The 15,539-nt window shown below is 34.4% G+C and overlaps 1 protein-coding gene across 7 annotated transcripts in view; it reads right to left on the minus strand.

Annotated features, from left to right (window-relative positions):
• Positions 1–15,539, minus strand: part of LAMA2 (laminin subunit alpha 2) — a 676,086-nt gene that overhangs the window by 248,370 nt on the left and 412,177 nt on the right. For 4 of the 7 annotated variants that reach the window (XM_030928801.1, XM_030928802.1, XM_030928800.1 and 1 more), the window contains exons 16-18: positions 10,643–10,696; positions 10,349–10,462; positions 6,851–6,978 (exon numbers count right to left, since the gene is read on the minus strand). In XM_030928801.1, the coding sequence (XP_030784661.1) occupies positions 6,851–6,978; positions 10,349–10,462; positions 10,643–10,696 (296 nt within the window). The remainder of the gene's footprint in view (positions 1–6,850; positions 6,979–10,348; positions 10,463–10,642; positions 10,697–15,539) is intronic. The other 3 variants (XM_030928799.1, XM_030928804.1, XM_030928803.1) reach the window with 1 other exon arrangement.

The following is a 15,539-nucleotide window of genomic DNA, read 5'->3' on the forward strand; positions in this document are numbered from 1 at the left end:
TTCAGAATACATTTACAATTTTACCACATTTTCACAAAATCCTATGAGCTGGTTAGGGCAGGCACAGTTTTTCTTAACCAAAGTCATATGCAAAATTTCCAGGAGAATTTAGTATGGGATCTAGGACTTTAGATTCTTAAGGTGATATTCTCTTCTTCCTATAACCAACTGTCATTGAAACCTACCGGTAAGAATTAAGTAAGTTTAGGTTTCTAGTAATGTAGATACTTGACATAATGCATCCAAATAAAACATTCTCATAAAATATATCTGTATTTGTGCTTTGATATCCTTTCAACAACATAAACTGAAGATTCTCTCTCTTATTGCTGTAATTGCAGTTACAGCTATGGCAGAAGATGGCATTCAACAACAAAAATAAAATTAGAATGAGAAATAAAACATGCACAGTAAAAAACGTCTACAGAATTTGCATTGGCAAATGCAGTGACTTAGCACTGATTTTGGCCAAGATATGAAGCTAATTGTTCCATGATACAAAGAGGAAATTTTGAGATCATCACTGAGTTCAAGTGATTCCAAGATTATGTCATGTATCTCTAATTGGCTAGCTCCACACCAGCAGAGAATGTTCTTCATCCTGGATTATCCAAACCACGCCACAGGAAACACAGAAAAGCCAAGAGCAGCAGGCATTTGCCACAAATAGGGGAGGAAGGGAAGCTGTTATTGGGATAACCAATAAGAAGCTGGACATGAAAATAATCCCTTTTAATGGTTGAATATACACTTTTATTTTTATAAGGATCTACTTATAAGTATGTATATATGTATGCATATATGTATGCGTACATATACTTGTATACATGTGACTATGTATGTCAACATATGCATGTATGTTTATGCATGTACATGCATACATACAGAAACAATCAATCTTGTTCTAAAAATAATTTAATTCTATCTGTCAAAATATATGCATTAAGAATAAAGCAAGGTTAAAGATAAAAAAACTAAAAAAAAGATAAACTCAAGGGTGCATTTAGAATTCAAACTGCATGTTATAAGGTATGTCCATTTGATAATGGTGGATCAGCATTTGGCCTTGAGGTTTTTCACAGCTAATGCAAAAGTGAACAATCAACAGGTAAACAATTCAGAGCAGCCAGAAGCCAAAAACAAACCAGTTGCTCAATAGAAGCTCAACAATTCCTGATTATCAGACATTAGGGAAACTTCTCCTGTGGGTCCTGAAATTCAGTTCCAACATAAAATGCTCCCACAGAGAGTTAATCCAATACTCTAAAATAAAATTAAACACATATTAAGTAAATGTGTGAGAATATTTTGTGTGTCTTTAACTGTCATGCATTTGAAATAAAACATAAGGAATTGCTTCTTAAGACTGTGATGTCATATAAAACAACCACTCCTTTAATCACGAGCATAAAATTAAAACTTCCATCATGAGGGTTAGAGAATCAGGGCATGTTCTGTATTTGCATATAGAGGGGATCAGGAGTCCTTTCAACTAATTATCATCTTGGGTAGGAGAAGAAACCATTCTGAGTGGCTACACAATGTCAGTGGAGAAGCTGCCGATGAGGGTAATGAGACTATCCACACATAACTGAGAAGGGGCAGAGGACTGAGAGGAAGAGGAGAAAAAGAAAAAAATCGTTTACTTCATGATTTTGGTGTTAGCTTCATACATTTCTGAAGTTTCTCTCTAAGTTTTTTCTTCTTCAGTTCGATGATCTCTCCTACTTATTCCCAGAAGAATCATTAAGCAAACACTTATTTCTTTAATTACCTTTAAGTACTATGAAATTTGATTTAATCTTCACAATTGGATTTTTTAATTAGACTTGATTTATTTTCTAAGTATGTCTTTGAATGATATATTTCTCTAAACCTGTTTCCCATTCTGCAAAATGGAATAATATGATTGATTTGATAAACCCTTTTATACTGAAAAAGTATGAAAGCATAGTGCCATAATAAATTATAGATACAATTTACTAATTTGTCAAAAAGTTTGCCTTTTTTTTTTTTTACAAATTTTTAAACAAATTAAGGTATGTTGATTTAATGTTTAAGGTATTTAGTTAATAGTTAAAGAATTAAATCTGCAGTTTTCGCATCCTGTTGTAGCCCCTTATATTAACATACCTGTTAATATAACTGTAACTATGTAGCATAGTTAACATAACTCTTGCCAAACAGTGAAGATTTACTGATTTTTTACAGTGAACATTTACAGTTTGTCTGACATTAAATTCTATTGATTTTTTTTTTTTTTTTTTTTTTGCTTCTTTTCAATGTTTCTGTAATTGTTTCTATTACTGGAGCCCCACTGGAAGAAGCACAGAGAGGTGAGTCAAAATATATGAGTTCCAATATTGGTTCTGCCACAAGCAAGCTGTATAATCACTACCAAGGCATTTAATTTCTCTGAACTTTAGTTTTTTCCTTTGTTATATGGAACCAGGAAGACCCATCATAATCTCCCATGTGGACATAAAACAATGTGTAGGAAAGAGTACTAAAGCATCTAGAGCATTCCCAGTTTTCTAGAGAATATGGTTAAATTGGATGTTTCCTTAAATTTACCTCTTGTCTTGGAATATATTTCTCTATATTAATTTTAACAATATGCATTCAATATGATCTAAAGGTCAACTTAAATTTGAGTTTCATTCTTTCAAAAACTTAAATTTCAGCATTCCTGACCCACACAAGGCAGTAGTATTTACAATGATATTAGTAGACAGAACTTATTGAGGGCCTACCTCTGCCCAGCCTTGTGCCAATACTGTCTTTTATTATATAAATGATGAAAATCTATAACAACTTCAATAACATTATATTTTCAAACACATCCTAAGTATTCAAAGGCAGAGATTCACACGTCTCTTTCATATTTTATTTAACCTATAAGCTATGTAATGCCAGAAATTAGTGAATATAAACATTTGGAATACTTACATTTTTATTTGCTTCTCTCCAGATAAATTTTACTGCCTAGTTACATTCTATAGTTAGAATAGATACATCAACAAGATGAGAAGGCCAAGCACAGTGCCCACCGTAAACAGTTGACGAAGTTGATATATATGTATAATTTAAATATTATATGCTTGTCTGTATTCATACATCATAATAATTACACCAATCTATCTCTATCTTCTTACACATTTGATTTATTTAGCAATATTATCTAAGAAATTTGGAGCCAAAATGCTTGTGATCTATAAGATTTATGACCAGGGATTAAACAGATAAATCACCAAGGTAAAACTATCACTAAGCTTTAGACTTCCCATGAAGGTTGCGGCAACCTTTAGCTCTTTTTTTTTTTTTTCTCTCTGAATAACCCATGGAAATTAAAATCCCATCTTCAGGATTATGTGCACATATTCAATTCATATCTCAGAGTTTCTAGCTCACATTATAACAGTAATGTTTTTTACAAAACCTTTTTAAAAAGGATAGTTTCCCTAGGTCAGTAAGTGTCTTGTTTACTGATTTTTTTTTAAACATTTCAGGTTGTTAGATGAAAACGGATTTTTCTCATCACAGTTGTGCAGTTAAACTATGATAATTTTCTAGTTGTTTTAAATGTAAAATTGTTTTAAATTGTTTTAAATGTAAAAGACATTATAATCCTATCACAAAACTTCTAAGATTTATAAACTAAGTGAATTATCACTGCCCTCCCTTTCTGCTTGTTAAAATACTACATTGAAAGCTGGAATTTAAAATAGATTGCTACTCTAGTCCCAATTCCATTACTAAAAATAAAATTATTATTTAGTAATTTGCTAGTTTTAATATTTTATAATATTAATATTTGATAATTTGCTAATTATAATATTTACTAGTATTGCTAATTACTTACTCTAAGTGAAAGCACTTTGAAAATGGAAGAATCCTTAAATACTTGGTGTTACTGGTATTGCTATCACTGTGTTATCTGCATTTTTAAAAATCAGGATCAACATAATTATACCAAATTGGAATACACATCTTTTAGGAAATAACATTATTGGACACTGGAACCCCAATCCCTTTGGCACTGATAGACTGTGTCTTAATGCTTGCAGACTTTCTTTCTTTTTCAGAAACAACAATTAGAACCCATTATCCAAGTAAATGCACAGCAAATAAAGAGACAACAATGGGTCATGAATGCCTATAATTATCCAAGCAAAATTATCTCCCTAATGTTTCCTCTGCATTTATAGTAAATGTTGGTCAGACTTGAGGGTAAATCCATAGGGTTTACATACTCAATGAATTATATAATTCTAATATGTATTCAGCTGGAATTCACATGGTGCAATGAGCGGCCAGCTCTATTGGATTGATAGTGGTGCTAATGCTCTTGGTATCTTGGCTGAGAAGGAGATGCAATACAAGTGGCCAGATAAAATCCTTCTGCTTTCCTCAAATGCATGTTAGTCATGAACAATGAGTTTCATGTAAATGAGAATGGTTAAGAGAATGCCATTCAGCCATGGCAAACGAGTAGGTCTTCCATTGGGTGATCTAACTCTTCACTTACATACCAGATGGCAGGTTTTTGTGTGATGTTGTGACTATCATAGACTTGAGTAGCCATTAATTATGAAGGAATATATTACATTTGTTCTCCTATATTCATTATTTTCTAGTAAGTTTCTCTCTTGCCTTCTTCCTCTTCTCTAACATCCTTGGTTGTTAAAGAATCTACAGCTTTGTGCTCATTCAGGCTCATGCCTTAAGCCCTGGAAATGTTCTGATCACTAATATACACTAACCAGTGGTCCCCAACATTTTTGGCAGCAGGTACTCGTTTTGGAGACAATTTTGTCCACAGACGCAGGGGAGGAGTTTTGGGATAAAACTGTTCCACGTCAGATCATCAGGCATTAGTCAGACTCTCAAAAGGGGTATGCAACCTAGATCCCTCACAGGTGCAGTTCGCAATAGGGTTCGAGCTTCTATGACAATCTAATGCCTGCCTGATCTGATAGGAGGCAGAGCTCAGGTGGTAACGTCCACCACTCACCTCTTGCTGGGCGGCCCGGTTCCTAACAGGCCATAGATGGTTGAGGAACCCTGCATTAACCCAAAGTCTTATTTTCTCAAAACCTTGCTAGATAAATTGACTTATCTAATGAATTAATTATTGCTTTTAGTGTTATCACTTAAAATGCACTGTGTATTTTTTTTTAAAGTCTTCATTGAAGACTGTAGAGATTTGGGAAGCACATGGATTTTAAAACTAGAATTCCAACTCTGATACTTTAATGCTCTATGACTCTGAGCAGGTTAATAACAGTCAGCTCTTAGATTGGGTTCATCATATCCAGTCACAGTTTAGGTGGTTTACACATTTCAATTATGTCTTTCCCACATCAACCCTATGAGAGTCCTGTTATTATAACTAATGATGACAGAACTGAGGCACGGAGAGTTTCAGTGACTTGCCTAAAGTTGCACGGCTGGAAAGAATGGAACCCAGCATTTAAACCAAAGATTCTGGTTCTAGAATTGGCACCATAATGCCATTTTTCTACTAATAGTTTTCATTTCTTAATCTATAAAATGAGGATAATAATATCTACCTTACTGAGTTATAGCTGAAGGTGAAATAATACCAAATATAGTGTTTGGCCTAGAATATAGCAGTCTGCTTTTATTAAATAGTAGTGCTTTCTTTTCTTTTCCAAACAATGAGTAAGGTAAAAAATTCTGAGTAAAGAGGGTCATTGGGAGGATAAGGATTTCATGCGGATTGAACAGTAGGAAGAACAGTTCCAAGGAGAACATTTAAACTTAATGTCAGAATTATCTGAAAGTCTTTAGCTTATAGTATTCATTGAATCTAACAAAAGACCATTTTAATTAGGCGCATTCTGGGTAAGAGTTTGAAGTATGACCTACTTGATCACATCTTCACATTAAAGACTATAGCTGACAGATCTCCCTTAAAGATCACTGACAATTTTTGCTCTGTCAGTTATCACAGTGCCTAGAGATAGCTGGAAAGTGTACAATACGATATGAACTTCATTAAGCACTAAGCTCACCTTTAAGAGAGTTCTTCAGAAAAGAATCTCCTTTTATTTAAAAGTATAGTTATCTGTAATTGCTTTTGAGTAACAATTGTTGATTTTTTTTCAACATAGTATCCCAATTTAAGAACAAAACAGAATATTTTCGTTGGAGTGTGCTTAGCTGTTTACTTAGAGATGGCTGCCCTGAGGAAATGTGAATTCAAGCAGCTGGATATAGCATTCCCCTAAAAGGTAAGGAAATGAGGAAGTCAAGGGCTCTTTCTTATTGCTGTGTGTTTTTCGAAAATCTGCTGTAAGGTGGTTGTTCTACGTAAACAACTGGAAATTTTTTTAAAAGAAGAGATAGGATGGGTGCTTAAAAGTCAGTTAAATCAGCCCCTTCAGTTTACATTTTGAGAGGTTTATGACTTGCCCAAGATTCACAAAAAAATAGTGTATGGGTAGAATCCAAATTAGCTGTATTTGTATCCTTTTATTAAGGCATGAAGATGGGTATGTGTCTGTGTGTAGGTGTGTACATGCATGCACATGTATGTGTTTGTATAAATGTTTATGTTCTTTGGAATTGGTGTCAAAATTCTTCTTGAGTTCTACTCTCAGATATTAAATCACCAAAACTAGAGCTAAAAAATTACAAATTCTTAGAAATCCTCATAGTTTTAAATACCTTAGGTTTGGAAAGTTCATATTATTTTCCTGAAAAAAATTCATGTCTGTGTTTATTATTTATTTACAAGGGATAAGAGAAAGGGTATATTTGCTATGAAAAGTGTATTTGCAGAAATGGATGCTGAATTTATTCACGGGGTAAGTTTGTTACTTACTTATTGGATGGGATATTGAGTGGACAGGCACAGGGTTGACAGTCTTCAGAGGTTCCTTTAGTAGGATCGCCATAGAAACCAGGAAGACATTTATCACAATATGGGCCGCCTGTGTGATCCTTACAGTTCTGAGAAAGAAATCCGCATCAGAGTTTATTATTTTGGTGTCAAGGATCAACATGCTGCCAAAAATAGGTCTACAAAGTCGTTAGTCTGTTCCCCACCAGCAAGAATATTTTTTCCATGTTAAATGGTCAATTTTATAGTAGGGAAATAGCATTGAAAGTTAATTTAATATCTAGCTTATAAACTACACACTAATTTCAGCATATGCATACCTACAAAAAGATGACTGAAATTCATTTTAATGTTTTTCATTATGCAAATCTTACTTCATTTTTTCTTTAGTTTTTTCCTTAAGAAAATACATGATTTTGTGTGTGTGTGTGTGTGTGTGTGTGTGTGTGTGGTATGTGGTCATAGGGCACTAACGACATATGTTTAATGGAAATTGTAGCTGATTCCAGGTAAAAATCAATTGTTCAGCTTGAAATTGCTAATTTAATGGAGACTGTGGCTAGTCATACAAATCCTCTGGGGCTATGCCCTCTTAGCTCAGACATTAATTTTGGCCTCAGTGGACTCTGATGGCTTGGACAACGCACTAGTGTATTACATCTGTGAGAAGCTTGCTTGACTCATAATTAAACATTTAGAAAACTGAAAAATTTTACACATCACATGCCAGTTTCATCAACTAAATGTGAATATGTATTTCTGTAGTAACTGGTGATATTTGAAAATAGGCTTTTCTTTAAGTTATTTAAAATTCTTTCTGAAATTTATTTTTAACAAAACGTTTTAAAAGATAGCATTAAGGTCAACTTCACTATAAATACTTGCCTGAATAATGCAGCATATTGGGATTTAATGGGCAAAACATGGAGAAAGATTTTTCCCCTGATTTGATTTTTGTTTTACTTCCCTTCAATTTTTAAGTTTAGCTAAACTAAGCTATTACTAAAGAATTGTTTTTTTTAATAAAATTATTTGCATGTTATCTCACTGATACAACTAAAATTATGTCTTCAAAGACTTAAGGGTTTTAAGAAATGGAATCAAAAAATTAATTATGCCTTAAACATGTTGAAAATGGTATTTCTAGCATTCAACTGAAAATCTTGCATAATTAAGAGGGTTTTTTTTTTCCCAATTTTTGATTTAAAAGAGAAATAATATGTAGTTCTTACATTTTCTAATGTCACGTTTCATTAAATAAAAATCATCTTAAAACTCAAGTATTTTTGTAGTGGAAACCAGAAAATAGCATCAGACAACCTATATAATGGAAATCAAAACAAAAAGATGGAAACTTCACTCTGATGAATTGGTTATTTTTACAGGCGTCCTGTTACAAAAGCGCTTTACAAATTTTTGCTCACATTACATATCACAAGAACCATGAGAAGAAGCAAGCATGCAATCTTCCCATGTGACATTGAATACTTCCTGGCTTATTTCAAATGTACTTTGAGTTAAAATGTCTTTTTAATATAGACCTACACTATTGCAGAAGTTTAGATTTTGTTCTGTTGTCAAAAATATATTTCAGATAATTTATAATCAAATTTTAAAGCAAGCTAAGCATTCGTTCATAAATTTATTTTTCATGGTAAAAACCATACTATTTAATGTTCATGAAAAATAAATAAGAAGCTAAAATGTAGGGTCAACTGAACAGTAAGAATGCCTTTGATGAGCAACATTAAAATATTCTTCTCTTTGTATATTATATCAGAACTCACATACTCAAAATGGAATATCAGCACTTAGTTTTCAGTACTATTTTGGAGAAAGGGCACTTGAAAGTCAGTATATCCTACATGATCACCTATTTACTAGCTATGATGGAAAATTCAGGAAACACCAGATTCTGTCTTTATCATCAAGATGTCCACTGTTGCCTCAAGATCGCTCTGTTATTTGAAAGAGACCTCCTATCTCTCTGTTCATGAAACAAAATCAGTAAAGTAGGTTTCATTAGTAGGGTCTGTTCTCTTCCTTCTTTCTCTCAAAATTATGCTGAATGACACTGTTTTCTTCGTTAAAAAAGGCTTCTAGTTTTAGAAATATCACATCACCAAATGGACCAATTTGCTTTCATCCTAATGAATTCAGCATGAACATTTGATTTGATTTTATCCTAATGAATTCAACATGAAATATGACTATAGAGAACATTATGAGTTTGGTATTATGACATACTTATTTTTGTCTTCTTAGGGTACGTAAAACAATTCCACGTCAGTTTTGGGCTGCATATTATTTCGTATTGCATGTTCGTAAAGTGTTTAAAGGTAACCCAATATTTTTCCCAAAGTACATTTTAAAAGACTTATGGCATAATTAAAATGAAAATCACTTAGTCTTTCTATTCATAAAAATGTCATTTCAAAAATCTACTGATCCACAAATTAAGACTCTCATGCTTTATAATGCAATGCAATTAAACAAAATCTTATATACAGAAAAGAGAAAGAGCATCAATAAACCTAAATGCCAAATTACACTGAAACGAGAGTCCTGAATTTTCATTTTGGATTTTTCCCAGAAGCTTTTAAGTAGAAGAGAAATGGGGGAAAATGAGCAAGAGAAAGATAGAATATTAAGAATTACAGATAACAGAGTCTGCCTTAAATTCTTCAGGGAAATGAGAGGGTGATATCCTCCTAAATTGGAACCATTTTAAATTGTGTTTCTGCAAGACTAACGAAATGAGAAGTGTTGTTTCAAGCTTCACGCCATGTCAGACAATATAAAACTAATGTGCCCTTGAGTTAATCAAAATGGTCTATTCAGTGTAATTCTCCAATCCTAAGACTTCTTAGCAGAATGGAAAGTGCTTTGCACTTTGTAAAGCCTATTTTCTGGTTAAAGCTTAGACTTAATTGTAAAGGAGAAGCAGCTCTGGTGAATATGTATTACATATTGTTTTTATTTTTAATCTACAAATGATGCTATGCATTTAGTTAAATTCTGAACATTTTAAATAAAAATATGCAGTATGTTTTCACTTTCAACATGAAGAAAACTTAATTATGTTTCCTGTAAAGGTTATATTTTATACTTTTCATGTTATGGGGATAAAAATTATTCTCTATTTTAAAAGTACACTGTACTTTCCATAGATTTATAGAAGGAAGTAAACCATATATATTCATGGTAGTTATATCTCCAATCATAAGTTATGCCTTAAAATAATATATGTGATTCTAATTTAATTCTTGGACTAACATGGATAAACACTTCTTCATATTCATTAGGAAGATCACATATGAAAGGGCATTCTCAGTTCCAATTCAGTTCAATACAAAGATCTTTGTCAAAGCACTTACTGACTCAAGTGTTTAAGGCCCCCAGGGTAGTAACTGAATTGTAGCATCTGTTGAGATGATTTCAGACTTGTCAATCAGCATCCCCAAAGAAGAGAGCACTTACCAGGCATTCTCCAGTGACGTCATCACAGGACTCTGCATGACCAAAGCACTGACATGGCTCACAGATGCCACCAAAAATGGTGCCGTTAACTCGCCTGTGCCTAGGCCAACAAGACTGAAAGGAAGATAAGGCTTTAGTCGGTCTTGGAGATTAAAACAAAAAGTTGTTTTTGTTTGTTTTCTGATAATAGAAAATAACAGGTAGGAAACTCATCAAATGTGCTTGTCAAAGCATTGCCATTATTGACACGTTGCGACAGAGGTATTCTTCCTGACATTGGGGCTTTGCACTGACCTTAGTGTTATTGGCAGGTATGAGATTAGAGGAAGCATTAGCTTGGTGTCGCTTCTGAAATGGTAAAATAAAGCAGAGATATAAAGAATTGAAATGTGACAGTCTCAAAGTAAAAAGCACAGACAGGAAAATAGAAGAAAAAGTACTGTGAAAAAGGCAGCTGATATAAAAGGACTCATCATATAATCTTAGCCTAAGAGAGTACCCAATGTCATCCCAAGCAATTTTGATTTTCTGGAATGTATTCACTTTCCCACATACTAATTGCCCTTAACTTCATCATTTCCAGAAAATATTTGACATGATTTGGAAGAAAGGCAGCACCCACACTTATATTTGACCACGTACACAGCTAATTTCTACGCATATATAATTCATGTATTTCATGCTAAATTTCCTCAATCCTATTATGCTTTGCTATGTATACAAAAAGTTTATGATTTATTTCCCACATACTTTCTTGTTAGTTTACTTGATGGCATTCTTCTATAACTTTGCCTGTATTTTTCATTCCTTGTTTAAAATGTGAAACACTTTATTATATAAAAACTGAATTCTGATTAAAACAGGATATTTGCGTCTTAGATTCCCTGTGTCAATGCCTGCTCTAAGTTCCCCGTCATCCTTAATTAAGTTTTTCGTCTGTGGGGATTACTACAAAGTGGATGAGATGCAAAATAAGCACGAGGCAAATACTGCTGCCCTCTAAGAGCTTATGATCCCCCTCCAGTGAAATTGCATCTTGTGGGTTATTTACTATATTTCCGGATGGTTGAGTACAACATCATATATCATGAAAAGCCCATCTTTTTCAGTTGAAAAAGGAAACAAAAGAGCAATCACTGAAGTAATAAAGGATATAGAATTGTGTTATGTGTCCGTGGAAATGTTCCTTCTGCCTCAGGATATGAGGACTCTCAAATCTGAGCATCAATAACAAACACATAAAAGCATTATGTACTGATACTTCATATCTGAAAATAAATAAAATAAACTTTCTCTTTAATTTGAGCAGTAACAAAAAAGTGTCAAATTTCTTTTTTTGAATTATTATTATACTTTAAGTTCTGGGATACATGTGCAGAACGTGCAGGTTTGTTACATACGTATACACGTGCCATGGTAGTTTGCTGAACCCACCAACCCATCATCTACATTAGGTATTTCTGCTAATGCTATCCCTCCCCTAGCCCCCACCCCCCAACAGGCCCCAGTGTGTGATGTTCCCCTCCCTGTGTCCATGTGTTCTCATTGTTCAACTCCCACAACCAACCCAAAATTGTCAAATTTCTATCCCTTTCCATTTCCATTTCTCCTAATTAAATCCCTTCCCATACCTCCCCATTAAATTGTTTGTATCCCTAGATTTATTATAGAAGTGATTTCTTTCTGAAATATGTTTTCACTCATAGGTGGGAACTGAACAATGAGATCACTTGGACTCGGGAAGGGGAACATCACACACCGGGGCCTATCATGGGGAGTGGGGAGGCGGGAGGGATTGCATTGGGAGTTATACCTGATATAAATGACGAATTGATGGGTGCTGACGAGTTGATGGGTGCAGCACACCAACATGGCACAAGTATACATATGTAACAAACCTGCACGTTATGCATATGTACCCTAGAACTTAAAGTATAATAATTAAAAAAAAAAAAAAAAGCCGGTGAAGCTACATGTTCATAAGGGGGTAAAAATTAAGGATATTGAGAAAACGGAGAGAACTAATCTGTTTTCAGACAGATATCCATGAAGTTTTCCTTAATAAGTTTTTTATTTTAATACTCTGCAAATGCACTACTCATACCACGTCTTCTTTCTTCAATCTTCCCAACTCCTTACACCTCTCTTTTAGCCAGTGATTTTATCTTATTACTCACAGAAAAAATTAAAGCCATCTTTGCACTAACAAGTCCAGAGATCTAAGCATATATCTCCAAACCTTGTTGCCATATTCCCATTCCAAACAAGAGATGTGGGGGATGTGGGGTCCTTCTTCCTAAAGGAACATTGCTCCACTTGTCATCTGATTCCAGCACCTGTTTTCTTCTCAATATTCACTTTCTCTGATGCATTAGTAATAACTTTCTTTTCTACTGGGTCATTATTATCAGCACAAAAAAAAATATGATCTAGTGTCTCCATCAAAAATAAACAAAACACAAATGACAAAACTGTCCTCAACCTCATATAACTTTTCCAGTCATCTATGTTTTTCCTTTCAGTAACACTACTCTTAACAGGTATTATACTCCTCACTTCTTTTTCACACTTCATTCCATTCTAATCTGTTTTGTGTCACCACCTCTCAATTAAAACTGCTCTGGTCCTTGTCACCAAATTCCATGCAGCCAAATTTGATGGACGATTCTGCAATTGCATTTTATCTGACCTTTCATCAGCCTGGGGCCTAACTGACTCCTTTTCCTCTCACAATTTCTTTTCTCAACTTCTATGACATCACACTTCTCAAATTTCTACCATATTTCTTTGCTGTGTCCTCTGCTTTGACCCTGCTTCTTAATGTCAGGAGCTCCTCGGGGCTTGAGTTGGGTTATTTTTCTCTTTTTTTAATCAATTGCACTTTCTCCTGGGTAATTTTATTCAGTTCCATAGTTTATGATGCCTTCCAAAAACATCTCTAGACCAGACAGACATGCTGAATTTAAGACCTGAATATTATAAATACACATTGACATTTACACTTCACAGTCTTTTCAAACCTAAAATTTCTAAACTGGACTATGGATTCCATACCCCCCCACCCCCACCAACTATTCCTCTCTCTGTCTTCCTCAGCTCAGTAAATGACAACACAAGCAACTGATCAATCGTTCAAACTGGTCATCTATGATTCATTCTTAAACTCTTTATTTCTTTAATATATAGAATATGATAAGTCTTTTTATATCCCCTGCCATGATCCTAACAGCACCCACTATTATTGTGGTGTTCCACTGCAACTACATATTAACCCTTCTCCTTCCTATCATTCATGCCCTCCTAAGACATGTTCTTCCTACTGTAGCCATAATGCCTTCTTCAAAAAAATGTAACTCAGGCTGGCTGCTTTGGCTCATGCCTGTAACCTCAGAACTTTGGGAGGCTGAGGTGGGAGGATTGCTTGAGCTCAGGAGTTCGAGACCAGCCTGTGCAACATAGTGAGGTCTTGTCTCTATTAAAACAAACAAACAAACAAAAATAGCTGGGCATAGTGGTATACACCTGTAGTCCCAGCTACTCAGGAGGCTGAGGCATAGTGGTATACACCTGTAGTCCCAGCTATTCAGGAGGCTTAAGCTCAGGAGTTTGAGGCTGCAGTAAGCTTTGACAGCATCACTGCACACCAGCCTGGGTGACAGAGCAAGACCCTGTCTCAAAAAACAAGAAATACCCCAAACCCCAAAATGTAAATCAGATCATTACACTACTCCACTTCTCTGCTAAAAGGCTTGCAATGATGTTCCATGCCATGAGAATAAAATGCTCAATTCTTATTATATGTGCAAAACTCCTAATGGCCTGGCGTTTCCATTCACATCTTGTCCCACTTTCCCCCTTGCCTACAAAGCTCCAGCCATGCTCCTTCTCTGCAGTCCTTACATACTCCACAATCTACACTGCTTCCTTAGCAGTTCTTTTTACATCGTTGTCCCTCTCATTCTTCAACACTCCATTTAGCTGTCACCACCTCAGGAAGCCTTTCCTGACAAACTTTTACAAAATAGGCTTTCTAACCTTCATACAACCACTTGCAGTAACTTTATCATGGAACCCTATTTATTTCACCCTGTTTATTTCCTTCATAGAATTTGTCACATTTATTATATTTGCCTTCTGGCATATTGTTAATGCCACCACTCAATGCAACATCCTTGAGGACAGGTACAATATCTGCATTGTTAATTGTACTATTTTCCATGTGTAGGGTCTTGTTTGTCTCAAAATATATAATCATCAAATACTAGTCAGCTAAATGAAAGTATGAACAAACAAGCAATTCTATGAAGTGGTTAATATTATTTCCATTACATAGAAGAAACTGAGATTGCCCAAAACTCTTTTTTTAGTATCCCACCTGTCTCATCTGTCAGGTGAAATGAATGATGACAGTACTATGGCAGTAAGAAAATTTTAAAAAGATTTAACTGTAGAACACTTTATAAGAAGTCAAGTAGAAACGAGAAAAAGATTCTGAATCAACATTTTGGCCTCAAATGAAGTTAAAGAGAATATCTACAATGGAGTCATTTGATCTGTTTTTGGCTAGAGGTTCTCAGCAAGCTGGACTTAAGACATTAATGGTCTTTGGTGTTTACTCAGCTTTTAAGGGATCCCAGGATATTAGTGATAACAAGGTTAGAATGACTGGCCTTATGAACTACACTTAATTGAAAAGCAAATGAAATAATGAAAGGATAGGACTGAATAATAGAGAATTTAGGGATAGAAAATTTTCATAAAGAAAAAACGAATTTTAGAGAGTAGAAGAAATGAAGAAGTCAGAGAGAAAATTCAAAGTTCCAAAATTCATTGTCTCTTGATTCAATTAAGTTCTTTTATGGATTACAAAGTAACTTTATTTATCAAACAATTCTTGAGTGACAGATACAGGAAGCTTTTATTATCTCTCTCTTCTTTGTTTTTTTTTTTTTTTTTTTTCACACTCAAATGCTTCTATCTATCTGTTACCATTATTTAGCATCCAATTTAAGGTTTCTCCACCCCAGGACACTTTACATCTCTCTCCACTGCAGTAGCTCATCCCTCTGAATGATTATCGTATGTATGTTCTGTAGCACATACTGGTCTCTTAATTACATAGCGCTGAGATCCTATTTTTCCTAGGTATTTATTGTCTCCCTAAACAGACTGCTAGCTCCATAAGGACAGG

This window comes from Rhinopithecus roxellana, chromosome 4 (assembly GCF_007565055.1).
Source record: "Rhinopithecus roxellana isolate Shanxi Qingling chromosome 4, ASM756505v1, whole genome shotgun sequence".
In the NCBI taxonomy this organism is placed as follows: domain Eukaryota; kingdom Metazoa; phylum Chordata; class Mammalia; order Primates; family Cercopithecidae; genus Rhinopithecus; species Rhinopithecus roxellana.